Below are 18,460 nucleotides of genomic sequence, written 5' to 3'. Positions count from 1 at the left end.
TCTCTCTCTCTCTCTCTCTCTCTCTCTCTCTCTCTCTCTCTCTCTCTCTCTCTCTCCGTACTTTTTTTTCTTCCTCCCTTCTCCATTTCCAGCTGTTTTTGGAGCACGCAGCAAGAACGCTGAACGTTTCCACCAATTGTTTCTGTCCTGCGAGGAGCTCGGCGGTCAGACCCTCCCTCCTTCTATCTCTCTCCCCTCTCTCTCCTCTGTCTCTCGCCCTCTCTCTCTCTCTCCTCCCCTTGTTGTGACAGAGCACACCTGCTTGATCTTGGCTGCACGCGCTCCAAGTCCAATTACCCCATAGGCCCTCACAGCCACTTCAGTCTCATCCCCTAACTGGACTGGATTTTTGGGAGTCAAGCTCATCTCGCACACTTCTTCTCTCTTTGCCTTGGTTCTACAGAGAACAGGTAGGTTATTCCTTTAACTCCAAGAGGGGAGAAAAGTATGCAAAATAATGGGTGAAGTGAGGTTAGTAATAAGGCGTTAGGTTTCACTGTGGGTTAATTTTTGAAGAAAGAGAGAGAGAGTTTGTTGGATTGTTTCTTTTTGCATTACAAAATCTATCCTTCAGGATTTAAAACTCATAAGTTATAAGATTGCTGGTGGTGTTCGTAACAGTTGTGTTATGTATGTTATATATGTGTAAGTATGTTGTATGTATCACAGCTCGTTCGGCTTTGTGGGGAGAGACCTTTAATCATTTCCAGTCCAATCTGCATGCAGCTCAGTGAAAAGAGCAGCGGCTAGGGAAGGGGGTGTGGTAGTAGAGTTGATGCTGGTACCTCACTCAACTGCCAAAAAAAAGTATTCTCCTGGCCCAGTGTAAATCCTGAGGCATCCACCAAGAGTGCCATGTGATTTTTTTTAGCACTTTCTTAGATTACAGTTTCAGCTTGCCGTTTTTTACTTTTACGTTCGTTTATTGTTCGGATGTAACCCATATGGAAGTGCATTCCTCAAGCTAGATTTTTAAGTGTGTTAGTTGTATACATGATCAGATTTGTAGTGCTTACATAAAGACAAGGGGTTGCGTGATGGGGAGGCAGAAGGTTTTTTCTTCTTACAGTCAACAATTGCTAATGTCAGCAGTAAATGTTTTGTTTCATCCATATGTTCCTTTTCTCTCTTTGTTTGTCTTTCTTTAAACATTTTTCTCTTTTGTTCTTTCCCTGTGGTGTTATTGGGCAGTCTACAAACAAGTTAGGAGAGGGGGACAAAAGCTGAAACAGTAATTAGGATTTCTTTGTCTTGATTCAGCCCATTAGTTCTTGTCAAGAGCTTGCTATGGAAAAGTTGTTTCTGCTGCTTCTCACACTGTCCATTTCAGCAGTTCATGTGAGACTGCAGCCAGACCATTTTAACCCCAATCTCTTATCTGTCCGCTCTGCTGCCCTGTTTCTTCTCAATGTGAACCTTCCATGCCCACAGTTTGCTGCTGTTTTCATCGGAGCAGAACAGAACCCAAATTGCTGGGGGAACTTAAAGTGAGAAGCTTTGAAGACGAGATGCAAAAAAAAAAAGAAGCTGTACCTGGCAACGCACAGAGCCATTAATCCTGTAATGGTACAGCTTCCTCTATCAAAGAGAGGTCTGAAGGCTTCCAGGCAAGCCAACACAACTCTCAGCTAACTCATTACATCCTTTTTGCCAGCAGGGAAAACACCTAATAAGGCTCAGCTGCACTGAGTGGACTGGAGTGAGGATGAACAAGAGAAAAGTGAGACAAACTAAATTGAAGGAAAAGTGGGGCTTAGAATAGGAGAGAGGCTGAACAAGAGAAATAAACAGTACACCAAAATACATTCAGAGCAATAAAAGTACTTCTGCAGTTCATACTGTTGAGTTGAGCTGAGCAGATGTTTAACAGTTGAACCAGAAATGAGTGAATGGAAGGTTAGGAGGAGACAAGGCCTAGATTTGCACTCAGGGACTGCATTTTTTCCATCAGACTTCAACTCTTATGGTCAAAAAGAGCAAAAGAACAATGGAATTGAATGGACATTAGCCTTGAAGACTCTCCCCCCCCTTTGCTCACTGGAATATCAGAGTTTCACATGTCAGTCTTTCTGGCCAAAGTTTTAAGGGTCAGACAGAGAAATAAAAATACCATAAGCTATGGGAGAGAAGCCGGGAAAGGAAGGGGAAGAGTAAAGGGAGGAGGAGATGGAAAGAGAAGAAAGGGAGAGAAGGTTGGGCAGTTTGTCCACGTCTGTGCAGCGCAGACTGTTGATAATGGGACTGAGGTTGATGGCAAGCAGACAGCTCTTCTCATGGAACAGCTGAAATGTGGTTTAACCACTCGCTGGCTTTGTCGTGCCATGGCTCCAAACAACAGGCATGCTTTAGAGACCCTGAATGATCTTTCAATAATAGTTATGGCTGTGACTCTTCATTTCTTCTGCATGAAGAATTATATTGATTGTAGTGGTCAAAAGAGTCCTGGGCATTCTCGAAGCCAAGAAATGTCTCCTTCAATCGTACATGGTTGCATGGGGGGATATTTTCCGTACGAGATTTCTCCAAACGCCTTGTTACAAGAAGGTTTTGGCTCTGAAACAGTTTGTTGGCCGTATCTTTGCATATCTTCAGATACACGTGTTCTTGCTCACAAAATCCCCTGATATATCAGATATTTGTTGAAAATAACAACTGCTGACTTCTCACACCACTACCAAAGGAAGAGCCCGTAAAATCTTTCACATTTTTACATTGCAGCGTTATTATCGATCATGCCTATGTTGCTAACTGCATGGGAGGGGAAGTGCACTCATATGCTGATGGGTTAAAAGGGCCACACATGTTTTAAACGTCCTGTGGCCTTGTAAATACCTTCCAGTGATTCATTGCTGACAGACGCTCTGCAGAGGCAGACGCAGGCCTGTGGAGAGTTAGAGGGGAGGGGAGGGGGGGGGGGTAGCGGACCAGCGTGGATGGCAGGATAGTGGTTGCTTCATATTGTTTCCTTTATTGCAACATGGTTTGATTTGCTAAAATCACGACAGCATGGGGCTGAACACTCAAATATGTTTCTATAAGGCTGCAGAAGTTTAAGTGAAAGACTTGCTGATGTGGTAATTGTTCTGCGGGTATTTTACTGATTTTACAAGCTCGAGAGTTTCAATGAAAGGCAGTGACAAAGTGAAGAAAGTGATAAAGCTAAAGAGGGAAAAAATGATTTTACTCCCTCATGCAAGCTTTGCTTTCGGTCTGGGAATCATTAGTAATGCTGGGGCCAGACTTGGGGGAGAGTGTAGGGAGGGAGGATAAGACAAAAGAGGGTCACAGAAGATTGGACAAGGAAGCCGCCACCACAGGAAATATCAACCTCCTTCGTCAGAGATGGGATGATGAATCTCAGGTTTCAGAGACAGAGAAAAGATTGGATGTTTGTTTGTGTACTATTTTCCACATGCCCTTTTACTGGAATTGTAAATCTTTTGAAAATACAGTCTTCTCAAAGCTACTTGTGCATTTTACTTTTTGACACATATTTTCTATACCAACCATAGTTCAACAGACTTCTGCTGACCATTCAAAGCATTTTCAAACTCTTCGGAAAGGCCTTAAACCATCATTTCAGTTGGGTTGGTTTCACCTGTGATTAAAGTTCAGAGTGAAATACAGATTAACGTTAAAATCATCAAGGATGTTCTTTACTAGAGCATGAACTACTACTACTACTACATCCTGTTTGACAGAAGTCACCATACGCTTTTATCAAAATTAGGTCAAAAATTTAAATGGTTACATACATCAGATTAGTGCAAAACTAGTGTGTACCAAGTCCTTCCACATTTGCACTGATTAGTGACAATCCAATTCTTGTGAATAAAACCTGCCCCACTTTCATTTTGTAAGCTGGCAGACTCCGTACCACAATGTGATGCTGGCCCTTCAAGCTGCCTCACATCATTTCATAATGATATGTTATGAAAATAACTTTGGAGAAAAGAATTTATAATTTTACAAATGGATGATCTAATACCTAAATAGTAAAAGCCACTGTTTTAAAAGGAATTTCAATAGTATGTAATATGGTGAACATGATCTGTCTGTAATAGTTATTAAAAAACAAGTGGGGATACAAAAATTATAAATTTTAAGATAAGGTCATAAAAAGTCAGATCGTGTTTCCTATGCTGCAGGGCGCTAAATGAGCCCTTTTGATTTCCAGCTTGGTGTGATAACTACAATTGCTCCGTCAAAGTGAAAATGATAAGGGGAATATCTTTTATCCCATAACAGAAATCTTCTTTGAGGTGATTCAAATTGCTGATACTGGCGAGATGTAGAGTTTGCATTGACAAGTCATGTTCCAGCATGCTCTGTCGGAAGCCTTGCAGGTGTAACATGCACACACACACACGTGTGATTGAGCAGCCTGTGTTGTGTGTTCAGTAGATTCTAGCTTTGTGTGTGTGTGTGTGTGTGTGTGTGTGTGTGTGTGTGTGTGAGAGAGAGGGTGGGGGCATCATCTTAGAGAAGGGCCAGTGGACACATCTGAGCACTGGTAAGGAAAGAACCAACGCCCTAGGCACAGCAGGTTGTCTCATGCGAGGCCCATCCCAGGTGTAAAAGCTGTGAAAAGCCTTTGCCTTTGACCATAATTCCTTGTTTTGTGATTTGAATTTAATGTGACATGTTCACAGATAAGCCTAGGTTGACCCATTATTTCACCACTTTAATGTACAATGTACAGTACCTAACTCATTTATATCCATACGATATATGGTTCATTCGGCAGCTGTGGTCACAAATTTTGAGTTCAAGTCCCACACAATGATCCCTGGATATCACTTATATTCAACTTTCTTAGTCTGATTTCAAAATCAACCGTTTTAGTCTCATCATGAGTAATTATTGTTATTGCAGTAATGCTGCAGCTATCAGTTGCCCATGGAGCTTAGTTTGAGATCCCTCTTTTCTTCTTCTTCTTCTTCTTCTCTTTCTTCTTCTAGCCTGTCTGGCTCACATTAAAAGCTGCTGAAGTGTTTATGGACAAAGGTTGATAGATTGATGGCAGGACATATGGAGGGCCATCTGAAATCCTGCACCAATTCCATGGGTCAAAGCAGATAGAGAAGGTTCAGTCATCAGCGGTGAGACATTCATTTTTTTGTGTGCATTGCTGTTCCTTGAAGCAAAGCTAGTACACTGGCTTTAAAGATAACTGAATGTTCCAGCTTGCAAGATGTGCCAGATGTGAGTTAACAACACTATTACCTCCTATGGAAAGTTACACACTGACTTTAATATACTTTCCAGTATTGGCAATTAATGTAGTAAACTATGAGACAAACCCATTTGGCAGGATAAAACAAACCAACAAGAGCATCAAAAAGCACTTTTTTAACCCAGGAGTGCTTTGCATCCCTAAGTCCAAAATACCGGCAGAACGCTGCTGCCAAGTTTGCAGACAAGGTTTTTGTTGGATTGAGCTTCCAGCTGTGCTTAGATAAGAGAGCCTAACACAGCCAAGATTACTCAGTCTGTTAAAGACTGGAACAACGTGTACTCTGGATCTACTGTATGTTCAGACCGGAGCTCTTTGTTTCAACGCCTCCCACTACAAGAAATACTCCATGTTTCCAAGTGAGACAAAATGGCAAACGTTTTGGATAGAAAACTCTTTGGATCTATACTTCGAACATAGTGTGACACGATTCTAGGCTCTAAATGCCGACCTATGAAGTCATCCTTTTGAATGTACTTAGTTTTTTTCTGCTTCACAGCAACAGAACAAGAGTATAAAAAAACAGAAACAATAAGATGCAGAGCTATCCCATCCAACACAATTCCCCTCTGAATGGAAGTGATTTCAAGCTTGGTGATACTGTATGCAAGCACTGTAACCACTGGACTGAAGCCTTATAGTGTGTCAAAGCGATAGCTGTTTTGTGGACAGGGACTTTAATTACTGCTTGTGTTGAGAGTCCCTCCAAACCACAATCCCGTGACCTGACGTAACCCTAAACTCGATTTACACTACATCAGCACATCTCTTTCTTTTGCTTTTTTTACTCACACACAGATTTAAAAGACTTAAACTTTTTTTTTATATATTACATGTTTGCATTTAAAGGTGCATGTAGAACTTGTGCACTTGCTTTAATACAATTAAAGACACAAACTATTGCTTTATTCCCACCTAAAACATGAACATATACACTCAAACAACATAATTTAAGCAAAGCTACAGCTTATGAGCACCATACACATGCACACAGACCATTTAAACCAGCCCAGAGTCACTTTCAGCTCTGGCCAACTGGTTTGGGTCAGTTTCATCATCCTGGTCCTGATATTTAGGTCAAGGTCCGCTTCAGACCAGCTTCTCTCAGATCATTTGTTAGCAGCTGTGGCTCAAATCCGCCCTTCAATTATTGTGGAACCAAGAGGGAAGGAGCAACGTTTGGCTATACCCAAGACAAGCAGATTGGTGTGTGTGTGTGTGTGTGTGTGTGTCTGTGTGTGTGTGTGTGTGTGTGTGTGTGTGTGTTGAAGTGTAAAAGGTCAGGGAGTTTTGTGGATCTCCACAATATTTGAGAGAGTGCATGGATGTTTCAACTTGTGTGTGGTTGTGTTTAGAAATAGAAGAACGCATAAGGAAGCAGGATTTTCCCAGTGACTCTATTCATTCAAATCTATGCTCCGTAAAGGATTTTAATGGAAAACAAATGATTACTGTGATTTATTACTTTGAATAGAAAATGCAGCACAGTGGTGTACGGTGGCAGAGGAACTCCCCTTGATGCATCCCCTGTGTATTTCTGCAAGAGCCTATGCAGATGTTCCATATGCAACAGTCAATGTTGTTTCTTTGTCTTTTGCAAAAGCAATTTACATTGGCAGATTGCATTATGGTATCTAGACTCAGTGGACCAACAGTAAAACATTAGTTTGTTCTGTTACGTTTGCGAGTGTGTTAAAACAACTAGTTAGGAGGCGAAAAAGCTGATGCCAAAGCAAAAATGAATAAACTGTACAAATAGTCAGCTAAAAAAATAAATAGTTAAATAGTAGTGTACTACTGTAATTGATTTGGGAACATGTCTTTTTTGTTTGCCCTCCATTCCTTTACACATGATGTGCCTGAACAGCCTGTCCCTTCTAATAAACTACTATTGTGTAATTTTTTCAAATGGGTTTTTGCTAACCCCTTGTCTATTACCTTTCACCTTCTGCTTAAAACTGACCAGTTAAAAAGCTTATTTGAACAACCTCACTGAATTCTTACACCCAAGTGTTTAACCTTCTCGCCTGTCCACCTCTCACCTTTGCCCTTTGCTTCTCTGGTCTTCAATACATTTCCTGTGTTCTGTCTCTCTCTCACTGTGACCTTCTTCACAGTGAATGAAAACAAACAGTTAAACCCAGTATGGTAGTTTCAAAACTAATCATAGACAGACTATTTTGAAAGTGTATCCACCCAAACCTTTGAAATGTGTCCTCTCGTCCTCCAGGCTCCCTGCTAGCAGCACCATGAGGTCAGCCTGTCTCTCTCTGCTCCTGGTCACGGCCTGCTGGGCACTGCCCTTCCGCCAGTCTGGCTTTCTAGACTTCATGGTGGAAGATGAGGCAGGATCAGGCTTGCCTGAAGGGCCAGATGTAGGCTTGCCTGTTGTGCCTGAAGGACCCAAGTGCCCCTTCAGATGCCAGTGCCACCTGCGAGTAATCCAGTGCTCGGACCTCGGTAAGACCTCCCACTAATGGTTCACATGCTTGTGTACAATCTCACACATCAGTCATCTGGATCTCTTTGACCAATGCTACCCATGAGCCCATAATCCCTAAAACAAATTGTTGTGACTTGATTTGAATTGCAGTTCAGAGTAAATGCATCAAACTTCTTGTTCACATCCATTTTCTTTGCCCAATCCTCCATTTCAAACAAATGAGGTACCATAAATGGAAGAAATGAGGTCAGATGGGTGTCTGCAGTAGTTTTATTGTACTTCTATTGTGCTGAGTGACGTTACTGTTTTTTAAGAGCAGAAAAGGTCCCCAACTCTGCAAACTGTCTTGTGCATCTAGCTAAACACACATTTTCATTCCAGGGGTATGTTATGTTACATTATTTTAAATCCCTCCAGAGAACATGACACCCAAGTTTACACTTTAAACACTCACAGATTCTGTGAGCTATATTTCAATCACAATAACAATTAACAATTACATTATATGCCCTTGCCGGCCAAATTGTCTTTCAAACAGTAGTGGAGATCAATTGTTAGTTTGTGCATTGGAAAGTCCTGAACAAAACTTTCCAAAACTTGTTTCTTAATGTAAAGCTTACTCACCAAGGTCAAAAGTCTACACTTAATTTGCAGAGTTTTAAATCCAGCAGTCACAGCAATTTCCTTAATTTTCATCTTCGTTGTTTGGACCGTGTCAACTCTGTTTGTCTAATCTGATGCATAGCATACACAACCGCTTGAGTCATCCCACAAACTTTGTCATAGAAAAGTCCCTGACCTCATTTATTCTTGTATATTACACAAAAGTGCTTTGCATACACAGTTTGTGTTTTTTGGCTCTGCTTTTATTTGGAAAGGATGCAGAAAAAGGAGAGAAGGAAGTTTCACAACTGGACAAACTGGGAGGATAAAATAAAAAAGGAGTAGACAGACATGACCAGCTCATAACCACGTTAGTTTAGTAAGCTTAGGAGGGCCAGGGTTGAGAGTGCAAAAGGAGACAGCTTTTACAGATTCAAGATAAAGCATAAGTATAAGCAGAGCGGACAGACAGACTAACAGACCAGGTGACTAAACAGTCAGAGCGACAGACGGAGAGAGTGATGTTCAGGAAAACACTGGTTCCATTACATCAGTCCTCTAGTCGGGGTCTCAGTAAGCGCAGCACTTTCCCCAGGGACACAGCTCCACAGCTGGATTCTCAACTCCTGCATTAGCACTTTTGGCCCTGCGCCTCCATCTGTTCCCCAGATCTGCTGGCGTGCACGCAAACACACACACACTCACACGTTTAGACACACACAGGATTAAAACTTATTTGTATATATTTGGGCACACTATTCCAAAGCACCTTTTTGTAGATGTACATTTTTCTCTTTGAGTGGCTGACAGGATGACAGCTAAACAAACAACATTTTGCCTAGGGTTCAAATGAGTTGTGATTATATTTGCCAACTCTGTTAGAATGAGGTTTTGATTATCCAGAACCTGGCACAGCTGTGTATCCTGCTACCAAGTATTCGGATGTACCTAGTGGCACAATCAGCATTCTCTGATTGAAAATGTTTTCTTTTATAAACAGTAAAATTGTGTAGATGTGTGGTAATAAATCCAAATGTACTCATATCCCATAAGGCAATCAGGCCTTTGATGATGCAGCCAGATTTAATTGTCTTGCCCAGCCACAGCAACAGACATGGACAGGCCATTCCAAACATGCAGTTAACACTGTATTTGATGCTTAGAAGTGCTTAAAATGAGTTGAGCCCAGTGTGGAGCAATTATATGCTCCACATACCGATCACTTTGCTTTAAAATGGAGTGATGGAGTGATTAAAAGTGACTATAATAGTGGGAGCCAGACTTAAAGTCATGCTCTTCTTGTTTATTTCCTGCCAAGTTTCTATCAGCTGAAAATTGAGATGCTGACCAAAACATAACATTCAAATAATTGATTTAATTGAGTCAGTTTGTGTTACTGTTATCATGGCACTGATTAAAGCGCTAACCATTTTGTTTCATATGGCCAAGTAGTTGTAGTTGCAACAAGTTTTTACTGTAGTACCAGTATGGAGGAGAGTATTTGTTTTATATGCCTTTAAGCATGTAATCTTATACACAAATTAATTTGCAGTGGAAACATCTTTTCACTTATTTTAAGACACTGAATGGTTGAGGATGTGTACAGTCAACAGGTCATTTGTGTTTCCCACACATTTTTCTCCTGAATTTCTGTTACAGCAAGCAACACAACTTGGTTTGTCATAAGATAACTTAGTAAACTGTAAATTGTCATGGAGAGCGTTGGATGTAAGAGAACACACAATTGGGGTAAAATCTTTATTTTGAAGCATTTTTCTTTAAAATAAATCTGGGTGTTACTCTATAAAAATCTAAAGAATTACCTTTAAACTTCTCAGTGATGCTACACACACTAACAGACCCATTTTAAATACTGGAATGCCCTTTATTAAAATACTTTTTCTAGACATTGTAGTTTTGCATTTCCATTAAGTTTGGCTGCTTGTTGAAACAGATCTAGAAAAAAGAATATTACAAATTGAAGCAGCATAGGCTGAAATCTGACTTTTACCTTTTTTGAGAAAAACAATAACAAAAGAATGTTTGTGGAAGTATGGAGATATACAGTGTGGTGCTGCAATGGTGGTGGTAACCACAAACAGCTGTGATGGTTTGTGGGTCATTCCCTGCTGAGTTGGGAAAGCTGGGAAAAAAAGGAAACCTAGCTGGAAGTAATGTTTGGGTGAGTGGAGCAGAAGTCGTCCCAAGTTTTTAGGACAAAATGTGTCCAGACATACGTATGTGGACTAGACATGCAGAATGTAAGCTTCTTTGTTAAACAGTTTATTCTTCCCCTCTTCATCTGAAAAGTAAACTGTCCATCATGAATCTCCGTGTTTTTTTTGGGTTACCACAGATGCAGAGGTGCATACACAGTGAATGGCGCAGCTGTCTTTGCTCAACTTTGTTTAAAAGCAAGTCCACTCAACCAAAAAGTCTTTCACTACACATGCCATTTTCAGTCACATTAGCCATGCCACGATAAATTCCAAGCGATGTAGCGTGAGATCAGTGTCCAGGTATGCAGTCGCTTACTTACTCCAAAGGAAATTTGTTTTAAGGTCCATTTCCACCATTTGTGCCTCGAAGCGTAACATTTGTTTGGTCCCATTGGAATGTCCCCATAAAACCTGTTCTTCTCTACGTCCCTTTCATCGAGACTGCATGCAGCATGCTACATTGACAAAGCCAAATGGGAATGTTGGTACTGTAAACTGGGTTACTCTTTCCGGCTTGTGGAAAGCCCCTGAAAACTGCAATTCAAATCTAATGTACTTCTCCTAATGTACTTCTCCTCAACCAAATGTTTATAACTAAATAAGCAACAATCAAAGTTAAAGTTCAGAAGAAGAAAAGACATCCCCAGTTACTATTTCATCAGATTTGACAGCCACTGCCACCAGCATTAAACAACCAAACAACTATTGCTAAATTCGGTCTGGTGCTTACATGTGGCATCACCTTTTCCAATTGCCCACTTTAAAGTAATAACAAAAGCCAGGTCAAAAAGACAAAAATCTCTCAAACAAAAGCACAAAATTGTTCCAACAGAACCTTTTGTGTTTATTGCTTGACTTTAAAAACTTAACATTTAACATTTATTATCTGGGCCTTTAAAATACAAATGACCTGACTAAAAGGGCCTCAGTATGTGGTTTACAATTGATGACCACTGACCATCAAACAGTAACCACGGTCATGGTGACAATTAGGTAACCGTTTTAAATCCATTTCCTGTTGCGATCACATTGTGGTCAAACTCAACTCAAATTTAGTTTCCCGTTATCCATCATTCTGACTAATGTTCTGCATTTGTATGCTTCTAACCCTTTGTAAAAATTCACTATCAGGTCTGACGGCAGTTCCTGGGGAAATCCCAGACGACACCACCCTGCTGGACCTGCAGAACAACAAAATCACTGAAATCAAGGAGAATGACTTCAAGAACCTCAAAGGACTACATGTAAGAGACATTTCAGGTCCAAATGCAGAGCTCCATGTCTGTGTATGGTTCCTAATGTTGTGCAATGCGTTGTTACGTAATCGTAACACTAACTGCAACCCTTTTTCAATATGAACCTTGGTGATCCCGATGGCGAAACATCTTGTTTTTAAATGATTCATTCATTTGTCTTTTTCAATTTTGTGAAAAATTTTACCACCCCCCAGAGCAATTGCTCATTTTAAACTTGAATCTGACTTCACTTCCCATCCCCAAAATCTCTTCATCCTCCTCCATACATCCCCCACTCCCCCGGTCCCCAGGTGCGTGGAAACTATTCACCCGTAAGCCTTGTACACTCACGCCTTCAAGCTCCTGTAGCTTTCTTGTTTGCAATAAATACCTCCGTCTGATAGCCAGGGCTGTTTCCACTGTAATGCAACTGGCCTCTTAAGGGAATGGACCACATACTTCACATTGCGCCATGTCTATTTAACATGGGAGTGGAACAGCAATAATGAGAGTCTTCTGCAAATGCATTAGGTATATCTCCAGAGTGGCCCTCCACCTTGACAGCACAGACACTTTGTTGGAACAGCTGTTGAGTTCACAATGTCCTGTTGTTGTAAAATCTCATCTGGGAAGTTTCTCGTATGGGAAGTATACCTTTTGAATTGCACCCTTCGTGCATTTGTAGGGAATTCCACTGAGGTGTAAAGATTCCAATTAAGTTCAAAATCCACATTATTAGAATGTGTTGTAAATTTGTTTAAAAACAGACAGAAAAACTGCTGTAAAGATGCCAGACTGCATTTTTATTCTCTCCGATTGTTGTGGAGATAGAGGTAAAAGATCTACTACACCATGCAGGAAGAATTATATATATGTATATGTATACACATAATGTTTTTTTCTTAATGCTAGTATCTTATCCTCCTGGGATTCTTCCATAAAGGCTCTGATCCTGGTGAACAACAAAATTACCATCATCCACGCCAAGGCCCTCAGCCCTCTGACCAAGCTGCAGCGTCTCTACCTGTCTAAGAACAAGCTGAAGGACGTGCCCGCCAACATGCCTAAGAGCCTGCAGGAGCTGCGCATCCACGAGAACGAGATCACCAAGATCAAAAAGTCTTCCTTCCAGGGCATGTCCCATGTCATCGTCATGGGTATGAGAATAAAATTGTTTCTGCTTTGTTGAAAAATGCAGATATTTATTTTTATAGCACCAGCTGTGTGAAGAGGTATGACGTATATTTTTCAGGAGTAGGTCATGTCTCCGGAGGTGGAACCGTGACTTTGCGGATGGCTACAGTTCCGCAGGAGTGATAAAAATATTTACCCAGAGTGAAACTAGTGTTTAAATTTAATGTTTCCACAATCTGTGCCGAGTTGTCCAGGAATTTCATGAAAAACAAAATCCTCTTTTAGCCTTTGTTGAATGTTGACCAAAGTGATGCATAAATAAGTTTGGTTTGAGAATTTTATATTTATTCAGGAGTGATTTAAATGTTCCAAGCCAATGGACCCATTCAATGCAGCATTCAAGTACTGCAGAGGATAAAAACAGTCATTTTATTTATTGTTAAAGATGGTTCTTGTGTCTGAATGGTAACTTTGATTGATTTTGGTTTGGAAAGACCAGAATCAAAGTTTGCTTCATGACATTTTGACCGTTGAGACAAGATTTACACATCACAATTGGGAAGTGATGAGACTGCTGCAGACTTTTAATGCACAACAGAATATGTTTTGTTTTTTCCCAAAAAGATTATTTGTCTTTCATCCCCATTCCACTTTTTTTTGCTTCTCTTTGGCAACTCTAACTTGTAAAACTTCCTGTTCCACAAATTAAAAACTGGCATTCTTTCATTGCTTAACTAAAGCTCAAAGTGGGAATTCAAACACTTAAAATGCAAAAATATGAGAATTATTATCCGTGACAAATCTGTGAATCTAGCGCGGAGAAATGCTGTGTTGCAAACACAAGTTATTTTATTTGTTAACTTTGTTAACTCATGACTCAGCCCTGTGTTCCTGTATGAAATTAACTTCACAGACACGATCCATTACTGCCATTCTCTCTTTCTTTTCTGTCTCAACTGTTTTTTCCTTAACTTTTTTTCAGAGCTTGGATCCAACCCTCTGAAAAGCGCAGGAGTTGAGGCCAGTGCTTTTGCTGACCTGAAAAGGGTTTCTTACATTCGCATTGCAGACACGAACATCACAGAAATCCCAAAAGGTAAAGCTCTGATATCTATTTCCACATATAATTTGGCTTAATCCAAGATGTATTCAGTCAGGGTCAGTCAAAACAACCATCTTCTATTAAAAAATGCCTGCTTGGATTTAAATCAATGGGCTCAATGTAATTAAACACAGACTGTACTGCACAGTAATTCAAAACCATCCTAGCCTACCTAAGGGTGGGAACATCTCTGGTGCATTTAGTAAAATGATACATGGATTAACTTTTGGATTTAGTAGACTTGGGAAAAGCCACTCCTTGATATCTGTGCTTTTTGAGCACAGATAAAATGCCTGTTGTGTGGGTTGCCAGGTTTGCCCAGCTCTCTCTCTGAGCTCCACCTGGATGGAAACAAGATCTCCAAGGTTACGGCTGCCAACTTCCAAGGCCTGAAGAACCTCGCAAAGTAATACGAATCATGATTCTTCTTTACATAAACGCATGTTTACTGTATACTTTAAAGGGAGACTATGTAACTCTTGCTGAACAGTAGCTATTGTGGTCAGAAATGGCAATTACTTATTTCACAATTCCATCCCCCTTGGAACATATTTCTTTATTATTCTGTTTGGTTTTTCCTGCTGTCTCATGTTTTTATTCTCCAGTTTGACATGCATTAGCTTTACTCTGGTATTATCATTTAAGGGATTTACTGTATAAAAATACTTAAGACCCAAACAGTAGTTTTTGGATAATCAAAATAACTGGTTTGCGCCTAAAATATGGATACACTTTGTGTTTATAAGATTACTGCTCAGATTGATGAAAGATGGCATACCAAAACTAGAACAAAGAGCTCTTTGAGGAAGTGGAGTAGGTTGTAGAGGATATGAACGAAGAATGGTTTTTATTTTCCACTCGGTTATAATTAAGAAACAGACCTGGAAAGTAATGGCCTCAATGCAGCGGTAGATTCTTTTTGGTATTCTCATTTCCTTATGTTATTTCTTTTTTTGTGCCATATTGTCAACAAACTACAATTCTGGCACCCGGAAACAAATGTTGATGTCCCTATCTTGGTTTCTCCACCTGTGTGGTCATGTGTTCCTTGTTCTGCTACACATTTGCACATTTCCATGTCTCATGTACTTGCTCACTCGGGGGGGAGGAGGAAATAGGGCAGAGAGGGCAAAACAATACATACATACATACATACATACATACATTCACACAAACACACATACACACACATACATACATACATACATACCCACCCGGACTTGCACTGACACTTTTGACTATAATATTTATGGTTAACGTACTTTTACAGTCAAATGTTCCTTATTATTGTTCTTATTATTATTATTACGACTGTTATTTTCTTTGTACTGTCTTTTACTGTATTTATTGCAAAAACGGATGCTGGAATTCCTTGCGGGAGTCATCCCAAAAGGATTAATAAAGAGAAGTCTAAGTCTAAATCCAAGTCTGATTTGTCCTGTAGACTTGGTCTGAGCTACAATGAGATCAGCTCTGTGGAAAATGGCACCCTGACCAACGTCCCCCACCTGCGAGAGCTGCACCTCGACAACAACGCTCTGACCAGTGTTCCTGCTGGCTTGCCCGACCACAAGTACATCCAGGTACATAATGGTTTCTTCAGCTTTGTAACTACTTGTATATCTTACTGTTACTGATCCAGCGGTTTATCATCACAGGAAGATTGTTGTTGCATCTATTTAGTTTCAGCAAATTATCGCTGCTTGAGCATTATAGTTCTGTTTCTGATTTTCGTACGGTATGATCACACACTACTCATTTTCTCTGATCTAAACCATAGTGGAAAAGTTTACTTTGGTGCATTTTTGCATTTGGCTTGTTTCACTGCCCGATTACAAGTCAAGCAAGGCTCCCTTAACAAAAGTCACATGGATTCATTTAGTTTGTATGTTTGGTAGTGTTGATTGCCTATCACACTATAATGTTACGGGTTTTGGCAGTAGGGGGAAGTGTAAACACACCTGATTTAAGGCCCTGTAACCGCAGTGTGGCCTCAGTTTTATGTATTGATTTCATTAGACATCTCAAAGCTAAGTTACTGCTGCATCCACAAAAATGTTTGAGGTAATTTCCTGTCATTGGTTGGGATTATTTATTCACCCTGAACGAACCGCAGCCGTGTCCACCTGTCAACCATTTTATTGCTCATTTCAATGCATTTCATTTAAGATCACCCACGTTTAAATGGCAATTTTCTCAGATGCCATGACAACCAAATGATGGGAAGAACATGGTTTGGAGAAATACTGTTGCTCTCAACAAGCTTATATGCATTTCTCTAAGTAGAGATTGGGACAATGCAGTTGTTGTACCAAGAGCAAAAGCCACATGGTTTAAATACGAATATGGAGTATTTATAAAAAAAAACTAAAAAAACACAGTACCTTCAACTTCGGATGTTTTCTTTGAAATGAAAAGAATACAAAGTTGAATGTGAACTTACTAAATCAACACTAAAATGACCATTATTATAGTAGATAGTCAGTCCATACTCAGTAGAGTTTCAATTGTAGAACCTACACACCCAGAGGGACCTAATGAGGTTTTTCACATTTTTGTGATCTTTTTAAAAATATTTTTAGCTCTTATGTTCTTTGTCTTCTGTCGTCTGTCCTCTCCTTTTGTTCTTATTCCTAAGATCCTTATTATCCCCCTCAGAGCTGCATGAGGAGGGCTACTGTGTTAAACACAATGATCAGTTGCATGTTTTTTATGTGCTTGTGATATCCCGCTGCATCAATTCTTAATTTTGAAGTATGATGCAGGAAGCCCTTTTCTGGCTGTTATTAGTTAAACATCCTGAAGAAAAAAAATATTAATTTGGCTTTCTTGAGCTATTATTATTATTCATATGGTGACTTATGATTATGTTCTTAATCTGCTTTTTCAAAAAACTAAATTATTGCCATGCACTTCCCACTCACTAACCAAAGGTTGTCATTATTTAAATCCCTTCTCTAGGTGGTCTACCTCCATGCCAACAAGATTGCTGCTGTAGGAACAGGGGACTTCTGTCCTCCTGGCCTCAACCACAAGAAGGCCATGTACTCTGGTATCAGCCTGTTCAGCAACCCTGTGCCTTACTGGGAAGTTCAGCCCATCACCTTCCGCTGTGTCTTCGACCGCTCTGCCATCCAGCTCGGAAACTACAGGAAGAAGTAGAGCCTCACGCACATCACCGCAAGGAAGTGTGTGTTTGTAAATGAGTGTGTGAAAGTTTTCAAAGTGTGCGTGTTTGACCACAGCCCCACAACACTGACCCCTACCAACACTGCCTCCCCACAAATGATGATGTCATTAATCCACGCACTAAATTCAAATCTCTAGTGGACATGGACCTCAAACGCAACATATCATTTTTATTATTCAGCTTCAAGGTTGGTGCAACAACACACACGGCTTACAGCAAATAGCATACTAGGGTGATGCTCTCACACACAGCACAACATTCATAGAAGCAGTTAGGCAAGCATCAACATTGTATGTACTAATATGTTCTCACATAAATAACATTATTTCATTCAGTGGATACATTAAAATTCAGAGGTTATACCTAACCAAAAAGATTTGAAACTTTAATCAGTGGAATATGTTACAATGCCATTTGGATCAACCTTCAGCCACTGTATGAATTATAAAAAAAAGTTGGCCTGTAGAGCAGGCAGCAAGGGGATAACTTGTGTTTTACAATACCTTTAACAACTGGTATACAAGAATGTACTAGATATTACCTGTGTACTAGGAATAGCATTTAGAGTGTAACATTACCAGGCTGCACTCCTTGAAAGAACTCCTGAGTTTCTATTTGTATTGTACTCAATTCAAGTAGAGATAAAAGCAACCGTGACTTCTATCACATTGTGATTTCTTTTGCTTGCTTCAGTGTTGAATTAGTTTTGGGTATTTTCTATACTTTTTCTTCATCATATTTCCTCTCTTGTTCCTCTCCTAGTGTATGTTGTTCCATTAAAAAAATAAAAATAAGATGAAAATAGCTTATAGAAAATGTAGAATAAACCACATATGTTTTAAACAGAAGCCATTCCCAAAGAGTTTTGTGCATGCTCTATTTGTTCTTTTTATTTTTTTCCTTTCAACTTGAACCTAGCTCTTTCTGGAATCTCTTGTTAATGTGTGTATGTATTTCTTTCCATGTGTTCCTGCCCTTTATCTCTTTTTTAAAGTCAAGAAATAATTGGATCGCGTGTGGACTAGCATGCCCACTGCAACAATGTTGGTGCGAATGTTATATGTATAGACGCTGTATATAAATGCTGTATAAAAACTTCTTTAATTCGCTTAAAGGCACAAGCACTTAACATAGTTCAGACTTAATATATCAGCAACAAAGGTGTTCTTCTTTTTTTCCGGAGCAGGGGCTCCAGCTAAGGTGTCCTGAACAAAATAAAAATACTAATGGAAAAAGTAGCAGTTTTTGATGCATGTAATGACCAGAACTTGCATTGATCATCATGTATGTGAATGGAC

General features: G+C 39.9%; 1 protein-coding gene across 1 annotated transcript; it reads left to right on the top strand.

The window, feature by feature from the left end:
• The first annotated feature begins 132 nt into the window (after positions 1–132).
• dcn (decorin) lies at positions 133–18,398 on the top strand. Its single transcript, XM_034863071.1, has 8 exons — positions 133–410; positions 7,467–7,696; positions 11,633–11,745; positions 12,680–12,893; positions 13,853–13,966; positions 14,285–14,378; positions 15,417–15,555; positions 16,934–18,398. Exons 2-8 carry the CDS (start codon positions 7,486–7,488, stop codon positions 17,132–17,134), a joined length of 1,086 nt encoding a protein of 361 aa, XP_034718962.1. The 5' UTR covers positions 133–410; positions 7,467–7,485; the 3' UTR covers positions 17,135–18,398.
• The last annotated feature ends 62 nt before the right edge of the window (positions 18,399–18,460 follow it).

The sequence above is a fragment of the Etheostoma cragini genome, chromosome 23 (genome assembly GCF_013103735.1).
Source record: "Etheostoma cragini isolate CJK2018 chromosome 23, CSU_Ecrag_1.0, whole genome shotgun sequence".
Classification (NCBI taxonomy): Eukaryota; Metazoa; Chordata; class Actinopteri; order Perciformes; family Percidae; genus Etheostoma; species Etheostoma cragini.
Note: the sequence above shows the minus strand (reverse complement) of the source record. Positions and strands in the feature narration are given on the sequence as shown.

Coding starts and splice junctions, on each gene's coding strand:
- dcn (XM_034863071.1), top strand. CDS start 7,486: ATGAGGTCAGCCTGTCTCTCTCTGCTCCTGGTCACGGCCTGCTGGGCA. Junction 12,894..13,852: donor GTCCCATGTCATCGTCATGG/GTATGAGAATAA, acceptor ACTTTTTTTCAG/AGCTTGGATCCAACCCTCTG. Junction 14,379..15,416: donor GGCCTGAAGAACCTCGCAAA/GTAATACGAATC, acceptor TTTGTCCTGTAG/ACTTGGTCTGAGCTACAATG.